At 37.5% G+C, this 19,467-nt stretch overlaps 2 protein-coding genes across 2 annotated transcripts; one reads left to right on the forward strand and one right to left on the reverse strand.

The window, feature by feature from the left end:
• The first annotated feature begins 7,908 nt into the window (after nt 1–7,908).
• Nucleotides 7,909–10,536, forward strand: LOC145526095 (olfactory receptor 2D3-like). The gene has a single exon (XM_081540913.1). The coding sequence runs from the start codon at nt 9,613–9,615 to the stop codon at nt 10,534–10,536; it is 924 nt and encodes a 307-aa protein (XP_081397039.1). The 5' UTR covers nt 7,909–9,612.
• Nucleotides 10,537–18,177: 7,641 nt separating this feature from the next.
• On the reverse strand, nt 18,178–19,110 carry LOC145526094 (olfactory receptor 2AG1-like). The gene has a single exon (XM_081540911.1). The coding sequence runs from the start codon at nt 19,108–19,110 to the stop codon at nt 18,178–18,180; it is 933 nt and encodes a 310-aa protein (XP_081397037.1).
• Between the last annotated feature and the right edge of the window lie 357 nt (nt 19,111–19,467).

The raw sequence follows: 19,467 nt of genomic DNA on the forward strand, positions 1-19,467 counted from the left end.
AGAAGTCTGTGTATTTTGTTGTTTTGGGATAGAATGTTCTCTATATGTTTGTTAAGGCAACCTGGTCTATCATGTTATTTAAGGCCAATGCTCCTTATTGATTTTTCTGAGTGATATATCCATTGATGAAATTGTGGTATTAAAGTCCCCCGGTATTATTGTATAGCTATTTATTTCTCTCTTAAGGTCTTTTAATTTTTGCTTTGTATACTCTGGTGGTCCTATTTGAGTACATAAATATTTACAAATGCTATTGGATTTGACCCTTTTATCATTATATGATGACCTTTTTTAGTGTCTCATTATATTCATACCTCTTTCTCTCTCCTGGAGGATTCCTATAATGTAAATGTAATTCTGCTCAATGTGTCCTTTAAGTTCCTTAAGCTATCTCCATTCTTTTTCATTCTCTTTTCTTTTTGCTGTTGTAATTCGGTGAGTTCCACTAACCTATCTTTGAGCTCACTGATCCTTTACAGTTCATCTAGTCTGTTTTTGAAACCCTCTAGAATATTTTTCACTTCAGTTATTGTATTCTTCAGTTCTGTGACTTTTGTTTGCTACTTTCTTATATTGTCTGTTTATTTAAATTCTCACTTTGTTCATCCTTGTTCTCCTGAACTTAGTGAGCATCTTTATGACTATTATTTTTAACTTCATTAGGTAAATAACATCTCATTTCATAAGGTGTTTTTTTCTGAGGTTTTAGCTTGCTCTTCATTTGGAACATGTCCCTCTGTTTCTTCATTTTCCTTGACTCTGTGTGGGTTTTTTAACACTAGATAAAACAGCCATCTTGCTCAGTCTTGAAGGAGTGGCCCCATATACGAGATAAAACTTCTTGTTCAATGTTGCCCTAGCTCTTGGTTGTCTCTCAAACTCTTGTGATTGTCCAAGTAACCTGCTTTATCATTAGTGGGCTCCCAGTAGTTGAGGGTATGCCAAGAGTCATCAGTGTCCCAAAGGGGAAGATCCCTGTTAGCACCTAGATTCAGGTTAATTGGAAGTCAGACCCCTAGGCAGCAAGGTTTGAAGTATTCAAATACACCTCTTTCAGGAGAAGACTGGGAATGAACATTTTTATCTGTTTCTTCTGCACTAAGTTTGGGGCTATAACCAATTCAGAGCAGTTTTTGTTTACTACCATCCCATGAACCCATGTATACAAATCTCACTGGCCACCAGAGCAAGGCGACCAGGGGTGGCCGTCACAATGTAAATGTATGAGCATTGTATACAAGTTCTTTTCTCAGAGACACTGATAGCTGGGGGAGGGACAAAGGGAGAAGGCAAACATGGCACCCACTAGCTTCCTTAATCTGTGGAGAGAATTATAAATATTTCAATATATATTTAACTAGGATCTTGTCCCTTAAGCCACAGCTATGAAAATAAGTTTATTGGTCTCTTTCCCAGAAAGACAGAGGTGTATTTCAGCCTGCTATCTTTACGCTATGTTCTGGGGGCAATATCTAGTTAAATAATGTTCTCTATTTGTATAGTCCTAGGGGACTCATGAACATAAGAAGTATTAGCCGCCAGAGCCAGGCAATCCAGGGGCATTCCCTGGGTGGCAGCCACAGCAACTGGGTGGGACACAAGACTTTCACACAGACTCCTGTCAACTTAAAAAAAACACTAAAAGTTGAGAGCTATGTTTTATTTGATGGGACTTCAAGCCCAGGAGATAGCATCTCAAATGACTATGAGAGAAGAGGAGGATAGGGAAGGAGCCAGGTTATATAGGCATGTTGTCTGAACACCAAAAGATTATTGTTAATGAAAGAAAACCAGATGTCCCAAGTTATGGAATTTAGCACTTTTGCTGCCGTCTATGGGGTCGCACAGAGTCGGACACGACTGAAGTGACTTAGCGGCATGTATGGAAAGGTATAAGAGTCTGGGCTCAGTGAAATCATTCCTTTCATGTGCATCTCAGCTATCCTGGGCCAGTATCCTGTGTTTTTTTCACATTCTGAGCTTCCTTGGAGCCCACCCTAGGGAGTGACTGGTATGACAGTCTAATGGCTGTCAGACAGCAGGTATTCTTCTCCTTCTTGAGTGCCCTGAGGGTTCTGAAGCTCACATTGGAAGGCTGCAATTCCTGATGACTGTGACTTCCTTGTTTGCCGATATGGCAGGAAGTAGTCCATTTCTCAATCCTTTCTGGGAGATACTGGCCATCTGGAGTGTGGTGGATGGAGAGTGTGAAGAGAGTGCCTGACCTCGAAGGTCTCTGAAGAGGATCACAGTGGGCCCTTAAATTTGTATTTCATTAGAAGCCTGCCCTTTAGGTCAAAGCTTTGTGCTATGCTGTGCTTAGTCTCTCAGTTGTGTCCAACTCTGCGACCCCATGGACTGTAGCCTGCCAGTCTCCTCTGTCCATAGGGATTCTCTTTCTCCAGGAAAGAATACTGGAGAGGGTTGCCATGCCCTCCTCCAGGGGATCTTACCTACCCAGGGATCAGACCCAGGTCTCCCACATTGCAGGCAGATTCTTTACCGTCCTTTAAGATAAGCTAATAGACTTCTTTCACAGAAAGGCTGGGTGTCTTAGTCTGTTGACTTTCTGCTGTGCCCTAAGGTGCAGATGGTTAAGAACTATTTCTCTGTTTGTTATGGTCCTATGGGGCCCATGAACCTAAGCCCCACTGGTCACTGTGTAATCAAGGGGCATCCACTAGGCAATAGTCACAAAAACCAGGGCACTGGACATGTGCACTCCTTCCTGGGAGATACTGGCAATCTGCAGTGCAGCAGAGGGAGAGCTTGAAGATAGTTCCTACACTCTGAGGTCTCTGGAGAGGGTCACAGGGGGCCTTTAGATGTGTGTTTAATATGAAGCCTGCCCCCAAGGCTGCACCTATGAAGATATGCTAACAGGCCTCTTTTACAGAAAGACTGGGCACCTTAGTCTATTGCCTTTCTGCTGTGCCTTGGGATGTGGCCAGTGAAGAACTCTTTCTCTGGTTATTACAGTCCTAAGGGACATGAGAATATAAACCTACCTGGCCACCGGAACCAGGTGACCAAGAGGTGTCCCCTGGGTGATACCCACACAAATCGGGGTACCAGACAAATGCACAAGCTTCTTCTCAAGAGATACTTAGGAGCTGGAGTGAGGCAGAGTGAGAGTGCAAAGATAGTGCCCAGTGGCCTCCATCTTTGGAGAATATGTCAGGAAGTCCCTAGATGTGTGTTAAATTAGATGCTTGCCCCTCAGGCTGATGTTTTAAGATAAGCAAATAGGTCTACCTCATGGAAAGTCTGAGCACTTTTCAGTTGGCTGCCTCTGCTGAGCCCTGGGGCCCTGGAGTGGGAGGTTCTGTGTGAGCCATTTAAGAACTGTTTCTCTGATTGCTATAGTCTTGTGGGCCTCATGGACACAAGCTCTGTTGGCATTTGCAGCTATATGTTTTGAGGGCTTGTCTCTTAGGCTCAAGTCTTAAAATCAGGATACCAGGTATAGAGTTTAAACTCTTCACTCCTCAGGGAGAAACAGGATTGTGAGCTCCCTCCCAACTATGGCCACAGTGCTGGGGGTTGGGTTTATGATAAGATTGTGTCTCAGTCTCTCCTAGCTGGTTTTTTGTTTTTACCTCATTATTCCAATGTGTGGGGATCACTCATCTAATTTTGGGGTTTTTTTCAGAGGAAACTTCCATATATGGCTGTAGAGTCAGTACATCTGTGGGAGAACGTGAGTTCAGGATCCTGTCTATGTTGCCATCTTGAACCAGAGCTCCCGTGCGTCTTTTTCTTTAGATTCAACTGGAAGTATTGCTCATGGTCATCTATCGAAGACCTGCATCTGTGCTATTTTTCCCCTAAGACATTTTGTCCCAAAGGAGAGAATTTTCAGAGTATTTGTTATGGTAGCATCAACTGATAAGAAAAATGCACAACCTAAAAGTTTAGCATTATGCTTTGTTCAGTAACTTACTGAGGACTATAGCCCAGGATGCAGCCTTACGGATACCTCTGAGGAACTGTTCCAAAGAGGTAAGGGAGGAGTTAGGAGATAAAGGAGTTTTTGCTGGAAAAAACAAAACAAACAAAAAACCACCTTGTAGTTGAAGATCAAGATTACTGCTAATCATAAGAAATAGACATTTCAAGTTAATGATTTTAGTGTTTTTCTATGTATGAGAAGATGCAAGAGTCTGGGCTCATTGAAATTATTCCTTTGATATGCATTTATCAACTGAGCTATGAGGGAAGCTCATCAAAGGCCAGTATCCTGCTTTTCTCCACCCTGAACTCTTCTCACTGTCAGGTTTGGCTGGAGTGGCTGGTGGCTTGATAGTAGGCAACATCTTTTGTTTACTGAAATGGCAGGCAACATTTTTGTCCATAGGAGTATCTGTCATCTAGCTGTAAGTCAGGATAGTAGTGTGAGCATAGGTTGTGATGTACTTCATCCACTAAAATCTCAGTGACTTTCATCAACATTAATTTATATTTTACTTATGCTACATTTTCAGTGTGGGTTTACTGCAATCTTACTCCATGTTCTTTTCACAGGAGGACCTGTGTAAATGGAGCATTCTCTATCTCAAATATTGTTTCATGGCTGAGGAAGAATACAGAGTTGGTAAGCCACAAAATAACTGTTAAAAGTTTCAGCTCTGAAAGGACACACCCTTCCAACCCACATTCATGGAACAAAGGAGGTCACATGGCCAATATTTAGCAGAGAGAGATGTAAAATTCTTGCATAGAGGAGATGTACAGCAAGTCACATGGTCAAGTTGGACCCTTGCAGTGCAGAAATATATAAATGGTCTACAGAGAAAAGAACTGTACATTGTAATGTAATATGTTCTACTCTCTGTATTGTCTTCTAGAAAGTTAAAATTTCTTGATTGAAATGGTATTTCTCAACAAATGTCCTATTGTTTAATATATGGAGAATATAGTCATGTAACTAGATTGGCAGAAAATACGTTCATTTGTAATAGATTTGAGTTTGTTTCACTTGTCTTTGTTGTTGCATCAGTATGATTTTACTGAGAGGTAGGAAGTATTGTTACATCAATGATATATTTGTGCTACATTCATTGAAACTAAGAGCTCTGTTTTTCTTGTCTTTTTTTTAACACTGTACCTGTTTTCTCTAAAAATATATTTGATAAGCGAATAGTTTTTCATTTTCTCCTGTAAATATTTCTTTTTTTCAAATATGATATTTTACTAAAATTTATATCTAACATCTGGAAATAAATTTAATCTCTTAGTATTTTATGTTTGAAGTTATAACATTCAAATAATGTGTATGTGACATCACAAATTGTAACAAAAGTTGGTTTTTATACTGACATAATTTCACAAAACTAAATAATTATTATCTCATAATTAGGGAATCATTGTGTAATATCTTCATGTCTACAAAATTTACTCTGTGGATTATTGATGATAAATGAATGATAGTATTATATTATGATGCCTATCAAGATAAAAATACTTGTAGATTAAAGTTGGGAACTCAGAAATTCCATTCTTAAACAAAAGGAAAATAATATGAACTATAACATTAAATGTTAAATTTGACTAGCCAAGCAATGATAATAGAGATTTAGATGTTTTATTTTAGCAACTCACTTATCTTTATATAGAAAAAAATGCACATTATGCTCAAATCTTTTGAGTCGGACACGACTGAGTAGCTGAGCTGAACTGAACTGAACTGATAGAGATACACTAAGTGCAAAAATGCTTTAAGAAAAAAGTGGTGCAAATTGACTTGCTCAACTCAGAATTGCCACAAATCTTCAATTTATTAAAAAAAATGCAATATCTGCAAAGCACAGTAAAGTGAAGAGCAATTAAAAAAGGTATGCCTGTGGTCAGTCATTACAGCATGATTACAGCTGGATAATATGTGCTTTACTGACTTATCAGAAGCATTCACACAATTCTTGCACAGCCTTTGAAGGTTTTATTTCTATTCTGATCCAGTGATATATCTTTCAGTTTTTACATTATTCTAATATTATTTTCATTGTTATAATTTGTATTGCTTGTAGTGTATTATCATTGTAATTCCTTCAGGTTTTTCATTTTAAATCATGTAAGTTTTCTTTTTTAGAAAATGCAGGCTACATTGTACAAGTCAAACAATACAGATAGGCTTAAAAAGTAAAAGTGTAATCTCAGTCACTTGCCCTGCTCCCTCAAGAATTCTATTTTCTGGGGATAATCACTGTTAACAGATTAATTTCTATTGATCTACAATAGAATATGTATGCAAACTATTCTTCTATACACAATAGAGTTTCTAAGAATCTTTAAATATGGTTATTTTTATCTTTTATGTTTGAATTTTGAGAAAAAGCTAGGTTCTAATGTTAGACTTTTATGACAATAATTTCTCTTCTAGACTTTCAGTAATAAAGGAGCTTTTAAATAGCTATAAGTATATTTTATTATGTCAAACTCTAATAAATTAGATGATCAAATTATCAAAACTGATTAATGCATTTGAATCTTATTATTAGGTATTTGACATTTTATTTACTATTCTCTTCACTTTCATATATGTTTGGAAATTTCCATAGTAAGACTTTCAAAAAGAGAGAAAAACATGACTAAATCAAACTATTAAGTTTGTCTTTGCCCTTCATTCCATATACCTAGAAGCCTCTCATCATCCCCTATCATATTTGGCCTTAACATTGAATTCTGCTAGCAACACAGATCCAGTTCCAAAGGATGAACAAAGGGCAAAAGAAGGAAAAGTGTAAAAACAGGGAGAAGAAGCATTTTCCTCACTCAGACCTAGCAGCCATGTGTTACTATGCTTTGTCCTTAATTTTCCTATCTTTCAGTTACTTCTAGATTACAATCCTATTACTGTAATGGGATATTATATAATATTATGGGCTAGCTTTGTTTACTGTCCTAATTTCTTTAAATGCTTTGTATGTTATTTAATGTTTACATAAGCACTATAAGATATGTATTATTAATCTCATCATTTTGCAGATGAGGAAAGCAAGGCACAGAAAAGCCAAGGAATTTGCTATGGTTGGTCGAACATCAACCAGAAAAACTAGAATTTAAACCCTGTAGTTTAGCTACAGAGCCCCAACTGCCAATCAGTGAGTTATGCTGTCTCCTGACAAATGGCAGCAGCCCATGAGCAGTTGACTCTCACTATAGGAGAAATGACTGTGGAAACACACATATACCACAAATATACATGTATACACAGATACACACACCCATTCACACTCCATTTAAAAGATTAAAATAATGTATCACATATAAAGTCTGACAATTTGCCTATATATGTATTTATAAGTTATATATAATTGATTTTGTAAGTCCTTTATATACTGAGAATAATTTTAAAATTCTGTTAAAATGTTTGAAATATTTTCTCAGATTTATTTATTTTAAATTTTGTTTAGAGTGGGATTCTGATATTCTTAAATTGCCAGTTTTGTGGGCATTTTTCTTTATGATTTCGTTCTCTTTGTGTATATGTGTGTGTGTGTGTGCTTGTTTAGGAAAGTTTTTACTACCCAAAGATTGAATAGACCAATAGATAGATAAATCAAAAAATAGGTAGACAGATTATCTAATTACACAGAAAATTAAAGTGTTTTTAAAAATTAGATAACTCAATTGGGATTAATTATTGCTTATACTTACATTATATATATGTATAAATATGCTTATATAAAAATATATATGTAATATTCTAAAGTGAATATCCAGTTGTTCTATATCTTTTACTAAGTGATGCACTTCAGATGCACCATTTGTCAAATATAAAATTTTCATACATACTAGGAAATGTTTCTGTTCTATAATATATTTATTGGTCAAATGCTTTATGCCAGCTCAGTATATACAATATTAGTAAGGAAGGAAATTTTTATCATATATTTTGTATCTGGTTGGGTATGTTTCCTCTACTCTCTCATTTTTCTTTTCCACACCTCATTTTCTACTATAAAATTACTAATCTAGAAGAAATTAAAAATAAGCTTATTAAATTCCATTACAAAAATCTTCTGTGAATTAGGTTGGAATTTCAATGAATTTGATGGATGAATTTGGATGAAATGAACATCTTTATAAGATTATGTTCTATGTAAGTCGGACACAACTTAGTGACTGACTGAATTGATGCATAAAATTAATCTGCCTATTCATTTATTCAAATATAATGTTTCATGGTTTTCTTCACATAGGTCTTTGAATGTTTTTTAACCGTACACTGTTAAGTTTAGCGACTGTGAAGGAATTCTTTTTTTTGCTAAAATTCCTACTTATTTTTCACTTACTCATCTTACTAAGCTTGCTTTGGATCCCTTTGAGTTTTTTAAAGATGTACAATTAGAGATCTGCAAATAATCTTTGTCAGTTTTCTCAATATTTTTCCTTGAATTCTCTCTATTGTCCTTTAGGCAGGACACCTCAAAATGCTTTAAAATATGTTCAAATATGCCTGTTATTTGTGGGCCTATAAATATGAGTTTGAGTTAACTCCAGGAGTTGGTGATGGACAGGGAGGCCTGGTGTGCTGCAGTCCATGGGGTTGCGAATAGTCAGACACGACTGAGTGACTGAACTGAACTGATAAATAGCTCTGCCATAGTGGATGAGCTCTAAAACCCTTAAAATGGAGAAAATCTGTGGATTTATCTTCAAGGAGTGGAGAGAACTGGGCTAAATCTTAGCCTTCTCTACAACCAGTTTTTTTAGTAAGAAAGGAACATAATTGCAGGATATAGAAAGGGTGACAAAGGCTTAAAGGAACCAGTTTGAAAATTTCTCTGAGTCTGTTTCATCATTTGTATCTGGGGGATAATAATAATTAATTCATGGAATTGAGATTTAAAATTAAAAGGATAAAGAAACAATAATGACTGGCCCCAGGAGAGTACCTGACACACGATAATTAGTATTATTCTTGCCAAAGGGCTTTGTGCAAAGAGAGAGAAAAGAGTGTTGAGGACAGACTAGAGCATGTTTAAAGGACACCACAGAGTACAATGACCAAAGAGGCATCTGTTTTTACTGATGCACCTCAGCGTCCTCTTCACATGGAGAACAAATGACAGGTGAATTTGTTTAAGGGCCGGAGTTACAAACAACAACATCTTCCTTTAACTTCCTTTTCCTGGCTTCAGAGCACTTATTTAGGATCACTTTGTAAATACAAAGACAAAAATCTGCCTTCACAAATGTTATCAGTTTGCAGCATAAAAATCTAACAGGTTTAAAGCAATTGCAGTATGTTTGTTTCCCAAACTTATGTAAAAGGAAGGATGCGCTGTGAGAAGCTCTTATAATCTTCTCAGAACTGTGTGTAGTCCAGCCAAAGCTCGGTCACATAGTATGTTCAAGAGGATTGCTGGCTCTCTGGTTCTACTGAAAGATTCAAGGGCAGAGAAAATCAGAAATGGATTTCAATTGTCAGAACTACCAAGCAAAAAGAAAACTCTTTCTTCTAACATATGGAAGCAGATAAGAGTTGGAAGTCAATGGCCCAGTTTTGTATATTGATTGCTAAAATATTTGTTACTCATATAGTTTTTAACTGATCGACATGTGTGTGTTTTTTTCTTTGTGCTGACCTATAAAGAGTATTAAATTTTCATGGGAGAAGAAAACCAAACATATGTGACTGAATTTGTCTTCCTGGGCCTTTCACAGGATCCAAAGACACAAGTTCTGCTCTTCTTTGTTTTTCTGATCATCTACCTGCTGACTGTACTAGGAAATCTGCTTATCGTTGTGCTCATTCACATAGATTCCAGGCTCCATACACCCATGTACTTTTTCCTTAGAAACTTGTCCTTTGCTGATCTCTGTTTTTCTACTACTACAGTTCCCCAGGTGCTAGTCCACTTCCTGACAAAAAGGAAAACCATTTCCTTTGCTGGATGCTCAACACAGATAGTTATTTTACTTCTGGTTGGGTGTACTGAGTGTGCACTGCTGGCGGTGATGTCCTATGACCGGTATGTAGCTGTCTGCAAGCCCCTGCACTATACTACCATCATGACACATTGGGTATGTGCCCAGCTGGCCATAGGGTCCTGGGCCAGTGGAGCATTTGTGTCTCTGGTGGACACCACATTCACGTTGTGTTTGCCCTACCGAGGAAACAATATCATTAACCATTTTTTTTGTGAACCTCCTGCCCTCCTGAAGCTGGCTTCTGCAGACACCTACAGGACAGAAATGACCATCTTTGCAATGGGTGTCGCCATCCTCCTAGCTCCTGTCTCCCTGATCCTGATTTCCTACTGGAATATCATCTCCACTGTGATCCAGATGCAATCTGGGGAGGGAAGGCTCAAGGCTTTCTCTACCTGTGGCTCCCATCTCACTGTTGTTGTCCTCTTCTATGGCTCAGCAATATTTGCCTACATGAGACCGAACTCCAAGATAATGAATGAAAGAGATAAAGTGATCTCTGTTTTCTACTCAGCAGTGACACCCATGCTGAACCCCATCATTTATAGCCTGAGGAACAAGGATGTCAAAGGGGCTCTCAGTAGGGTGACTGCAAAATAGTTTTTTTGAAAGTGAGAATCTCTGATTTTGACGACAATTTTATGGATGTGGAGAGAAGTGATTTTATTATAAAATTTTCCCATTTTCATTCCATTCCTCCACTTTTTTTTTTCTTCTCTTATTTTCCCACATGTCTTCTCAAATAAGTTCAGTATATTGCCTAATCAAAACAAGGGACCTTGATAGACACAGGAAAGTAATACAGAAAGGAAAAGAAGGGGGAAAAATGTAGGAAGAAAGGGAAAGAGGAAGGAAGGAAATGAAAGGTTGATGAATAAACAGTCACTACTCTTCAAGCCCATACAAGCTAATAAGGAAATCAAAACAAGTAGACAACTGTACATCAAAATTAAAGAAGCAAACAAAACTATCACAAATACAAGAATGTATTTCTGGAAAATGGATTCATTTTCTTCATACTTGCATGCATTCATCAAATATATTTTGAATACATCATATATTTCAGGTATATTTCTGGAAGATTAGGCTATAGATGCAAAAAAAGTAAAGTCTTGATGGTGTTATATTTCTAGCATAGCTTAAAATTCTCATTTTAACAATATCTGAAATTTTAAAAAGAGAATATTTAAGGAATAGCAAATGGCAGAATTTTTCTAAGAGTATGTATATGTTAAGAAAATAATGAGCTATAAAGATGAAAGTAAGACAGAGTCTAGACTGAGAAATACTCTTTTTTGTACTGAAGAATTTGCCCAGCATGTAATTCTGAAAATGCTGTATATGGGTAATTTATAAGACAGTAATAGATAATTAGGATGAAGTTAAGAAAATGAGAATTGTGGCACTACTTTATTTATGCCTTGGTAAGGCATTTATAATGTAGACCATAGTTTTACATATTATGACTTAAAATGATTCCTAGGTTGTTTTTGAAAATATTGCTCAATATATGGTGGAGTAGGGAAGTTGATCTTAGGAATCTCCATTTGTAATGAGTCCCAAGTGATTCTTAAGCACACTAAAAATTGTACACTGAATTTTAAGTAATGGAATGGCTTTTGTAGAAGCAAATTGTGTACTTATTTGCTTGATATCTGATTCGTCCATTAGGCTGCAAATTCCACAGCAGTAAAAACTGTGACTGCTTTGTTGATCTCTATATTATCATATATAGTAAAGTATCCAGCCATTGTTATTGCTCAAGAAATATCATTTTCAAATGAATGGATAAAGCTAGAGTTTAAAAGAGAGATATGGGCTGGAGAAACAGATCTTCAAGTTTACTGTAAATAATTGCAAGTGAAATTTGACATATTTCAGGATATGTGCCAAAGGTTTTAATCAGAAAACCAAGCTTATGCGTTGCAATCTTGAAAGTTATATTAAAATGCAAATTATTGGTCCTAGTATAGACCACAAGGATGGCAAAGATGGAGGCAATACAGACGTTTCGTAACAATATCCCAAGGTAATTCTGAAGTGCAATCCTGGATGAGATGTGATGTTCAAGAAAGATAGTGGGAAAGAATCCAAGACAGAACCTTGCAGTTACCAACATTTCAAGGTGGAAGTATAGTCAATCAAGTCTGAGGCAGCAAGAATCAGAGAAACAGATGGAGTGTCAGATGTGGTGAGAGGAGTGACCATCCAGGAAAGTTTTCTCAAATGACTCAGAGTTTTCTGTATTATTGATAAAAGGCTATTGAATTTATCAATTTGGTCATTACTGACCTTGGCAAAGATTATTACAGCAGAATAGCTGAATGGCATAATTATAGACCTTTGGAAATCATACAGAATGCATTTGTGAGGAGGTAACTTTTAAGTTGAAAACTGAAGGATGAAAGAGTCAACCAGATAAAGATGTGATGGGGGTGGGGGGGGGACGGTAAGAGGCTAGAATCCTTTTCTTTTTACTAAGACAGGCTTTTCTCGCCCTTAATATAACAAAAATATTCTATGTCATCTTCCAGTTCCAGTTCTAGTTTTGATACCCCAAATCTGGATTCACCTTTTGGTGGGTATCAAGTCAAAAGACACAGCTAAGGCAAAGTCAGGAGAAGGAAGGATTTCTTGTTTTTCTTGCCTTTTCTGTGTTCTTTTGTTCCCTTAAGATCATTAATTACTGAGACCTGCTAAAGGGCTAGCAATATGGCCAGACTTAGAGCACAAAATGGTTTAGGTGAAAAATGGCTTCTTCCTATGTCAAGAAAGCCATGCCTGGTTCTCTTTATACAGGGATCCCCTACCTTACCTGCTTACAGTTTTCCTTTATCTAAAATAATACTATTTGCTTTAGCATAGTAGTCAGCATACTTTTTCTGTAAAGGGGTAGAAACTAAATATATTTAGGCTTTGCAGGCCATACTGTCCCATCACAACTACTATCGCAATGGGACAACAAGTCATAGACAATACAAAAATGAATGTGTTCCCATAAAACTTTTCCAGGTGTGTTTACCAATCCCTGTCCTAAGAGATAAATCTCAAATCTCAGTGGTTTAACAAGCAGAAGCTTATTTTTCACTTACACAAATTCTAGTTGAGGGATGGAGTGGTAGATGTGTAGACCTAGGTTGACAGAAGTTCTGCTATTTGCAAGTTTCATGGTTATCTTGCATGTCAATATCCAGAAAAATGAAGATTAAAAGGTTTTTCATTGGTAGGTTTTGTGCCTTAGAAGGAGCACACATCATATTCCATTGGTTGAAGTTCAATCACACGGTCCCACATATGCACAGAAACAAGAGGGACATGAATCTGGGGTGGGCAGCCTGACATCAGACTGTGTTTTAACCATTAGATCTTAAAAAAATCTGGAATTTATTTTAGGAGAGTATATATATATTCATGTATTATGAATTAATATGGTACTATTTTCCTAAATATTTAGCCATTTTTTTCTAGTATCACTGTTACTCATCTTTTCCCATTAATATCAAATACACCAAAAAATATATTAAATTTCAATATGAATATTGCATATTTATAAACTACTACCCTTTGTTGTATTTCAATTACTGTAGCTTTAGTTGGTAGGACATGTCTCTTATTTTTCATCTATTCTACAATTTTCTACTTCTTAGCTTGTCCAAATTCACTTTTAAAAATGCCATTAAAGTTTTGATGGTTATAAATTTGAATTTGGAGCCCATTATACAGAGTGAAGTAAGCCAGAAAGAAAAACAACAATACAGTATACTAATGCATATATATGGAATCTGAAAGATGGTAACGATAACCCTATATGCGAGACAGAATAAGAGACACAGATGCATGGAACAATTTTATGGACTCTGAGGGAGAAGGTGAGGTGGGACGTTCTGGGAGAATGGCATTGAGACATGTGTATTGTCATATGTGAAACAGAGCACCATTCCATGTTCGATGCATGTGACAAGGGCTCAGGGCCGGGGCAATGGGATGATCCAGAAGGATGAGAGGGGGAGGGAGGTGGGTGGGGGGTTCGGGAAGGGGAACACATGTAAACCCATAGCTGATTCTTGTCAATGTATGGCAAAAACTATTACAATACAATATTGTAAAGTAATTAGCCCCCAACTAAAATAAATAAATTTATAAAAAAAAAAAAAAAAAGAAAGCAAAAAAAAATAAATAAATAAAATAAAAAAAAAAAAAAAAAAAAAAATTTGAATTTGTAGGTTACCTAGCAAAAAACTAACATATTGCATTTAAATAAAATAGTAATCTTTGTATGTACGATCATAGCATATTCCTCTATTTCATCAGTGAAGATATATACATGCACTTACATGCACATACATTGCTATTATAGAGACTATTCTATATTCATACCTCAATTTTTATGGAGAAGAAGCTATGACACACACATAGCAGAGTCCATGCTCTCATAGAATTTTCATTTTGGAAAGTGGAAACAGAGAGTGAGCAGGTAAACCAAGGTGTAAGAAAGTTTTACATAATGATAAATACAATGAAAGAAATTAAAACACAGTGTGTGATAATGTCTTTTGGTTTGGGTGCATGCCATTTCAATCAGTAACCTTTTTGAAAAGTTAAGATTTTTAAGATGAGATGTGAATGACAAGAAATAGTAAGACAAGCAGATTTGACAGAAAAACATCACAGGCTAGGAGAATAGCTACTAATTGGCTCTAAGGCAGGTATAATTTTGAACCGTGTAATGGACAATAAGAAGGTCAAAGGAGTTAGAGTGAATGTAAGAGAGCACAGTTTCAAATATGGACTGACCGGTAGACACAGCAAGAACATGTGTATCCTTCTTGAAAAGTGAAATGCTCTGACATGTTTATAACCTTCATAAATAGTTTAAGGAGGGAGAAAGAGAGAAAATAGACTATGGAGGGACAAGAATGGAAATAAGAAATAGCTACTGTGGAACAATAGGCAACAGATTATGGTGACTGGACTAAGATGCTTTGGGGAGAGGCTGCAAGAAGTGCCCACATTTGGAATGTATTGTATAGATGAAACCAACAGGATTTACTGGAGTCAATTAGCAAAAAGAGAAAACAATGTCTATTATTTGTTGTACTATAAATGGTAGCAGCACAGCATATTTAAGCTACTAGAGAATAAATATGTGTTTGTATGCACATGTGAGTTCTCCTTTTCAGCATAAATACATATCTGTAGACTCACACATCTACACATGTCAAACATACCTTTCGAAGTGTAAGGATAATTCAATATAGCCTTGGGATAATGGAAAACCAGTCTTGTTTGCGTGCTTGTTTATTGTGAAATAATAAACATAGCTGTTTACTTACAGCCTTTGCTGATGCCTTGTTTTTCTCTTTTACACATTTCAGTATTTTTGGAATTTTAGGCAGCATTAAAAAGTCTCCATGTCAGAAACAAAACAAGCAAAGATAAACAAATAAAAAACACCTGTTGGAGTGTCCAGACAGGGGAGTTTCCATGATGGCTGATGTTTGGAAAAAGGAGGAGCGAACATAATGCAAATACATCCAAACCACTACTAGTGTGGGCATTAAACTAGGCTGCTAACATGATCTTTTAAGAAGGTCGTGTGTGCATGCTCAGTCGTTCAGTCATGTTCAACTCTTTGTGACCCCCTGGACCATAGCCCAGCAGGCTCCTTTGTTCATGGAATTTTCCAGCCAAGAATACTGGAGCAGGTTGCCATTTCCTCCTCCAGGGGATCTTCCCGACCCAGGGATCGAACCCAAGTCTCCTGCATCTCCTGCATTGGCAAGCGAATTCTTTACCACTGTGCCACCTGGGAAACCCTTTTAAGAAGGTCATTTGGTCTAAAATTTGTGCAAAACTCAAGGCCCTGCCCCTGATGACTACATCTCATCAGCTGTATGGTCTTTGCTTAGGCTTCCCAGTTGAAACTTTCTTTTTTGGGACCTTATATTGGTTCCATATGGACTCCTCCAAGTCAGAGGTCATGTCTGAAGTTTGCAAAACCTCCCTCCCCATTTAACACTGTAGTTAATTGGGAAAACAAAGAGTAAATTTTAAATACAATATAATCAAATAACAAATGCTGGAGAGGGTATGGAGAAAAGAGAACCCTCCTACACTGTTGGGGGGAGTGTAAGTGCAGTCACTATAGAAAACAGTATAGAGATTCCCCCAAAAGAGAAAAATTGAATTATCATATGATCCAGCAAGCCCACTCTTGGGCATCTATCTGGACAAAACTACAAGTCAAAAAGATACATGTACCCCTTTGTTCATACCAGCACTATCCACAATAGCCAAGATGTGGAAATAAACTAATGCCCATTAACAGATGAATGGATGAAGATGTGGTATAGGTATATGATGGACTACTACACAGCCATGTAAAAGAATGAATTAATAATTAAGTATAATTACAATATTTAATTATGATATAAATAACTATAATTAATTATATTATATTGAATACAACTAGTATATATTTATTGATTTAATTACATACTTGATTTAATATTAATAGTTAATTATAATTATCACGTGCTGTGCTTAGTTGCTCAGTTGTGTCTGACTCTTTGCGACCCCATGGACTTAATTAACAATTAATTGATTCATTCATTCTTTTTATGTCTGAGTAGTATCCACTGTATATATGGGCCATATCTTCATCTGTTCATCTGTTAATGGATATTTAGGTTACTCCCATGTCTTGGCCATTGTGAGTAGTGCTGATATGAACATGGGGTGCACATATCTTTTTGACTTGTACTTTTGTCCAGATAGGCGCCCAGGAGTGGGATTGCTGGAGCATATGGTAACTCAATTTTTTTTTTAAGAACTACTATACTGTTTTCTATAGTGGCTACACTAACTACATTCCCACCAACAGTGTAGGAGGGTTCTCTTTTCTCCATACCCTCTCCAGCATTTGTTATTTGATCATATTGTATTTAAAATTTACTCTTTATTTTCCCAATTAACTACAGTGTTAAATGGGGAGAGGAGTTTTTGAAAACTTGGGACAGGACCTCTGACTTGCAGGACTCCATATTGAACCAATATGAGGTCCCAAAAAAGAAAATTTCAACTGGGAAACCTAAGCAAGGACCATACAGCAGGGACAAGGACCTTGAGTTTTGTACAAATTTTAGACCAACTAACCTTCTTAAAAGGGTGGTTTTAGGAAGATGGGGCCTTCACTGATGGCTCAGATGGTAAAGAATCTGCCTGCAATGCAGGGGACTGGGTTTGATCCCTGGGTCAGGAAGATCCCCTGGAGTAGGGAATGGCTACCCACTCCATTATTCTTGCCTGGAGAATTCTATGGACAGAGGAGCCTGGTTGAACTACACAGTTCATGGGGTCACAAAGAGTTGAACATGACTGAATGACTAACACTGTCACTTTTGGAGACAAGAGTTCAATCCCTGGGTCAGGAAGATCCCCTGGAGAAGGGAGGTGGCAACCCATCCAGTGTTCTTGCCTGAAAAGTACCATGGACAGAGGAGCCTGGTGGGCTACAGTGCAAAGGGTCGCAAAGAGTTGGATATGACTGAGCAGCCAAGCACAAGTACACAACAGGAACATGGATGGAAACAGAGATCATCATACCAAGTGAAGTAAGTCAGAAAGAGAAAGAAGAATACCATAGGATATCACATATCTGTGGAATCTAAACTATAACACAAAGGAACCTACTTACAAAATAGAAACAGACTCACAGACATAGAGAACAGACTTCTGGTTGCCAAGGAAGAGAGAAGGAGGAGGAGGGATAAACTAGGAGTTTGGGGTTAGCAAATCAAACCATTACATACAGAATGAATAAACAACAAGGTCTTACTGTATAGCAGAGGAAATTATATTCAATATTCTGAGATAAGTCATAATGGAAAAGAATATAAAAATGAATATATATATATGTATAACTGAGTCACTTTGCTATATAGAGGAAATCAATACAACATTGTAAACCAACTATAATTCAATAAAAATAAATAAGTGAATAATTAAATAAATACAGTCTGATATATATCTCATAAATTACTTCACAGAAAGACAATTTAAAATAGCATTTGACAAGTAAAGCTACATTCTTCATTTTTCTATTAAAAGATATACTCTCCACTATGAGTCAATATACTTTCCACTCCATGAGTATTTCATTTTTATCAGAAAACTTCTGACTTTAAGGAGGAATGAATTTTGGTGTCAAGCTATAAGCTCTCCCAAGATGGTGAAGTGTGTTCACAGCATATATTTTCGTAGGACCCTCCTCAAGGCCCCCATGACCTCTTTATTCCTCAGGCTGTAGATGAGGGGGTTCAGGGCTGGGGTGACAATTGTGTAGAAGACAGAGATGATGTTGTCCTGCTTGGGGCTGTGGAGGGAACTGGGCAGAACATACATGAATGTGGCAGCTCCATAGAACATCCCGACCACAGTCAAGTGGGAAGAGCAGGTGACCAGGGCTTTCTGCCTCCCTTCATTTGAGGGCATGTGGAGCACAGTAGATAGGATTAGTGTGTAGGAGGCAAGAATAGCAACAAGAGGTGGAATCAGGAAGGTCACACCAGTCACATACAACATGAGTTCATATCTAGAGGCATCTTCACAGGCCAACTTCAGTACAGGTGGAATCTCACAGAATAGGTGGTTGATTTTCCGGGACATGCAGAAAGGGAAGTGCATGGTATACAGGGTATGACATAAAGCATTCAAGGATGCCAGGACCCAGGGTGTGGCCATCATGAGCCAGCAGACCCTCGGCCTCATGAGGACCATGTAGTTCAGAGGATGACAAATGGCCACATACCTGTCATAGGCCATGAAGGCCAGTAGGAGGTCCTCTGCACCACCCACTGTCAGTGCCAGGAACATCTGAAGGACACAGCCCCCAAAAGAGATGGTGTTTTCACTGAGCAGAAAATCCATGATGGCCTTGGGAGTGACAACAGATGTGAAGAGGAGGTCCATGAGAGAGAGCTGCCTGAGCAGGAGGTACATGGGCACGTGGAGCCAGGCATCCATTGTGATGACCAGAAGCAGCAGGCCATTGCTGGTGAGGGCCAGCGTGTACAGGACTGAGACTGTGGCACAGAGCAACCCAGGAGACCCACTGTTATTCAGAATCCCCATCAATATGAAGCCACTTCCCAGGGTGGAGTTCCAGTGCTCCATTCTGTGTTGTTTCTTCAGTTGCCTAGAACCAAGTAGATTCTTGGTGAATTTTTGTTGTGATTGCTCCATAGTTTTGTAACATCAGAGGCCCTGTAGGATGGCCAATCCAATGGTAACTGATTTTTCCTCTTGATCTCTCAATTTCTGACTCTTTATATCTTGATAAAAAGAACCCATCTAGTTGGAGAATAAGCATCACAGTAACAGCTAACAGTAAGAGGTCACTACATGAGAATATTATTCAGGATCTAAAACCTAAATATGTATCTCCCCAGAAAGATCAAATCACCTCTCTCAAAACAATAAAGCAATATTCTGACATCCATGCTTCTGATTTTTCTGGTACTTAGGTTTTAA

The sequence above is a fragment of the Giraffa tippelskirchi genome, chromosome 11, assembly GCF_054371585.1.
Source record: "Giraffa tippelskirchi isolate mGirTip1 chromosome 11, T2T-mGirTip1v1.2.pri, whole genome shotgun sequence".
NCBI lineage: Eukaryota > Metazoa > Chordata > Mammalia > Artiodactyla > Giraffidae > Giraffa > Giraffa tippelskirchi.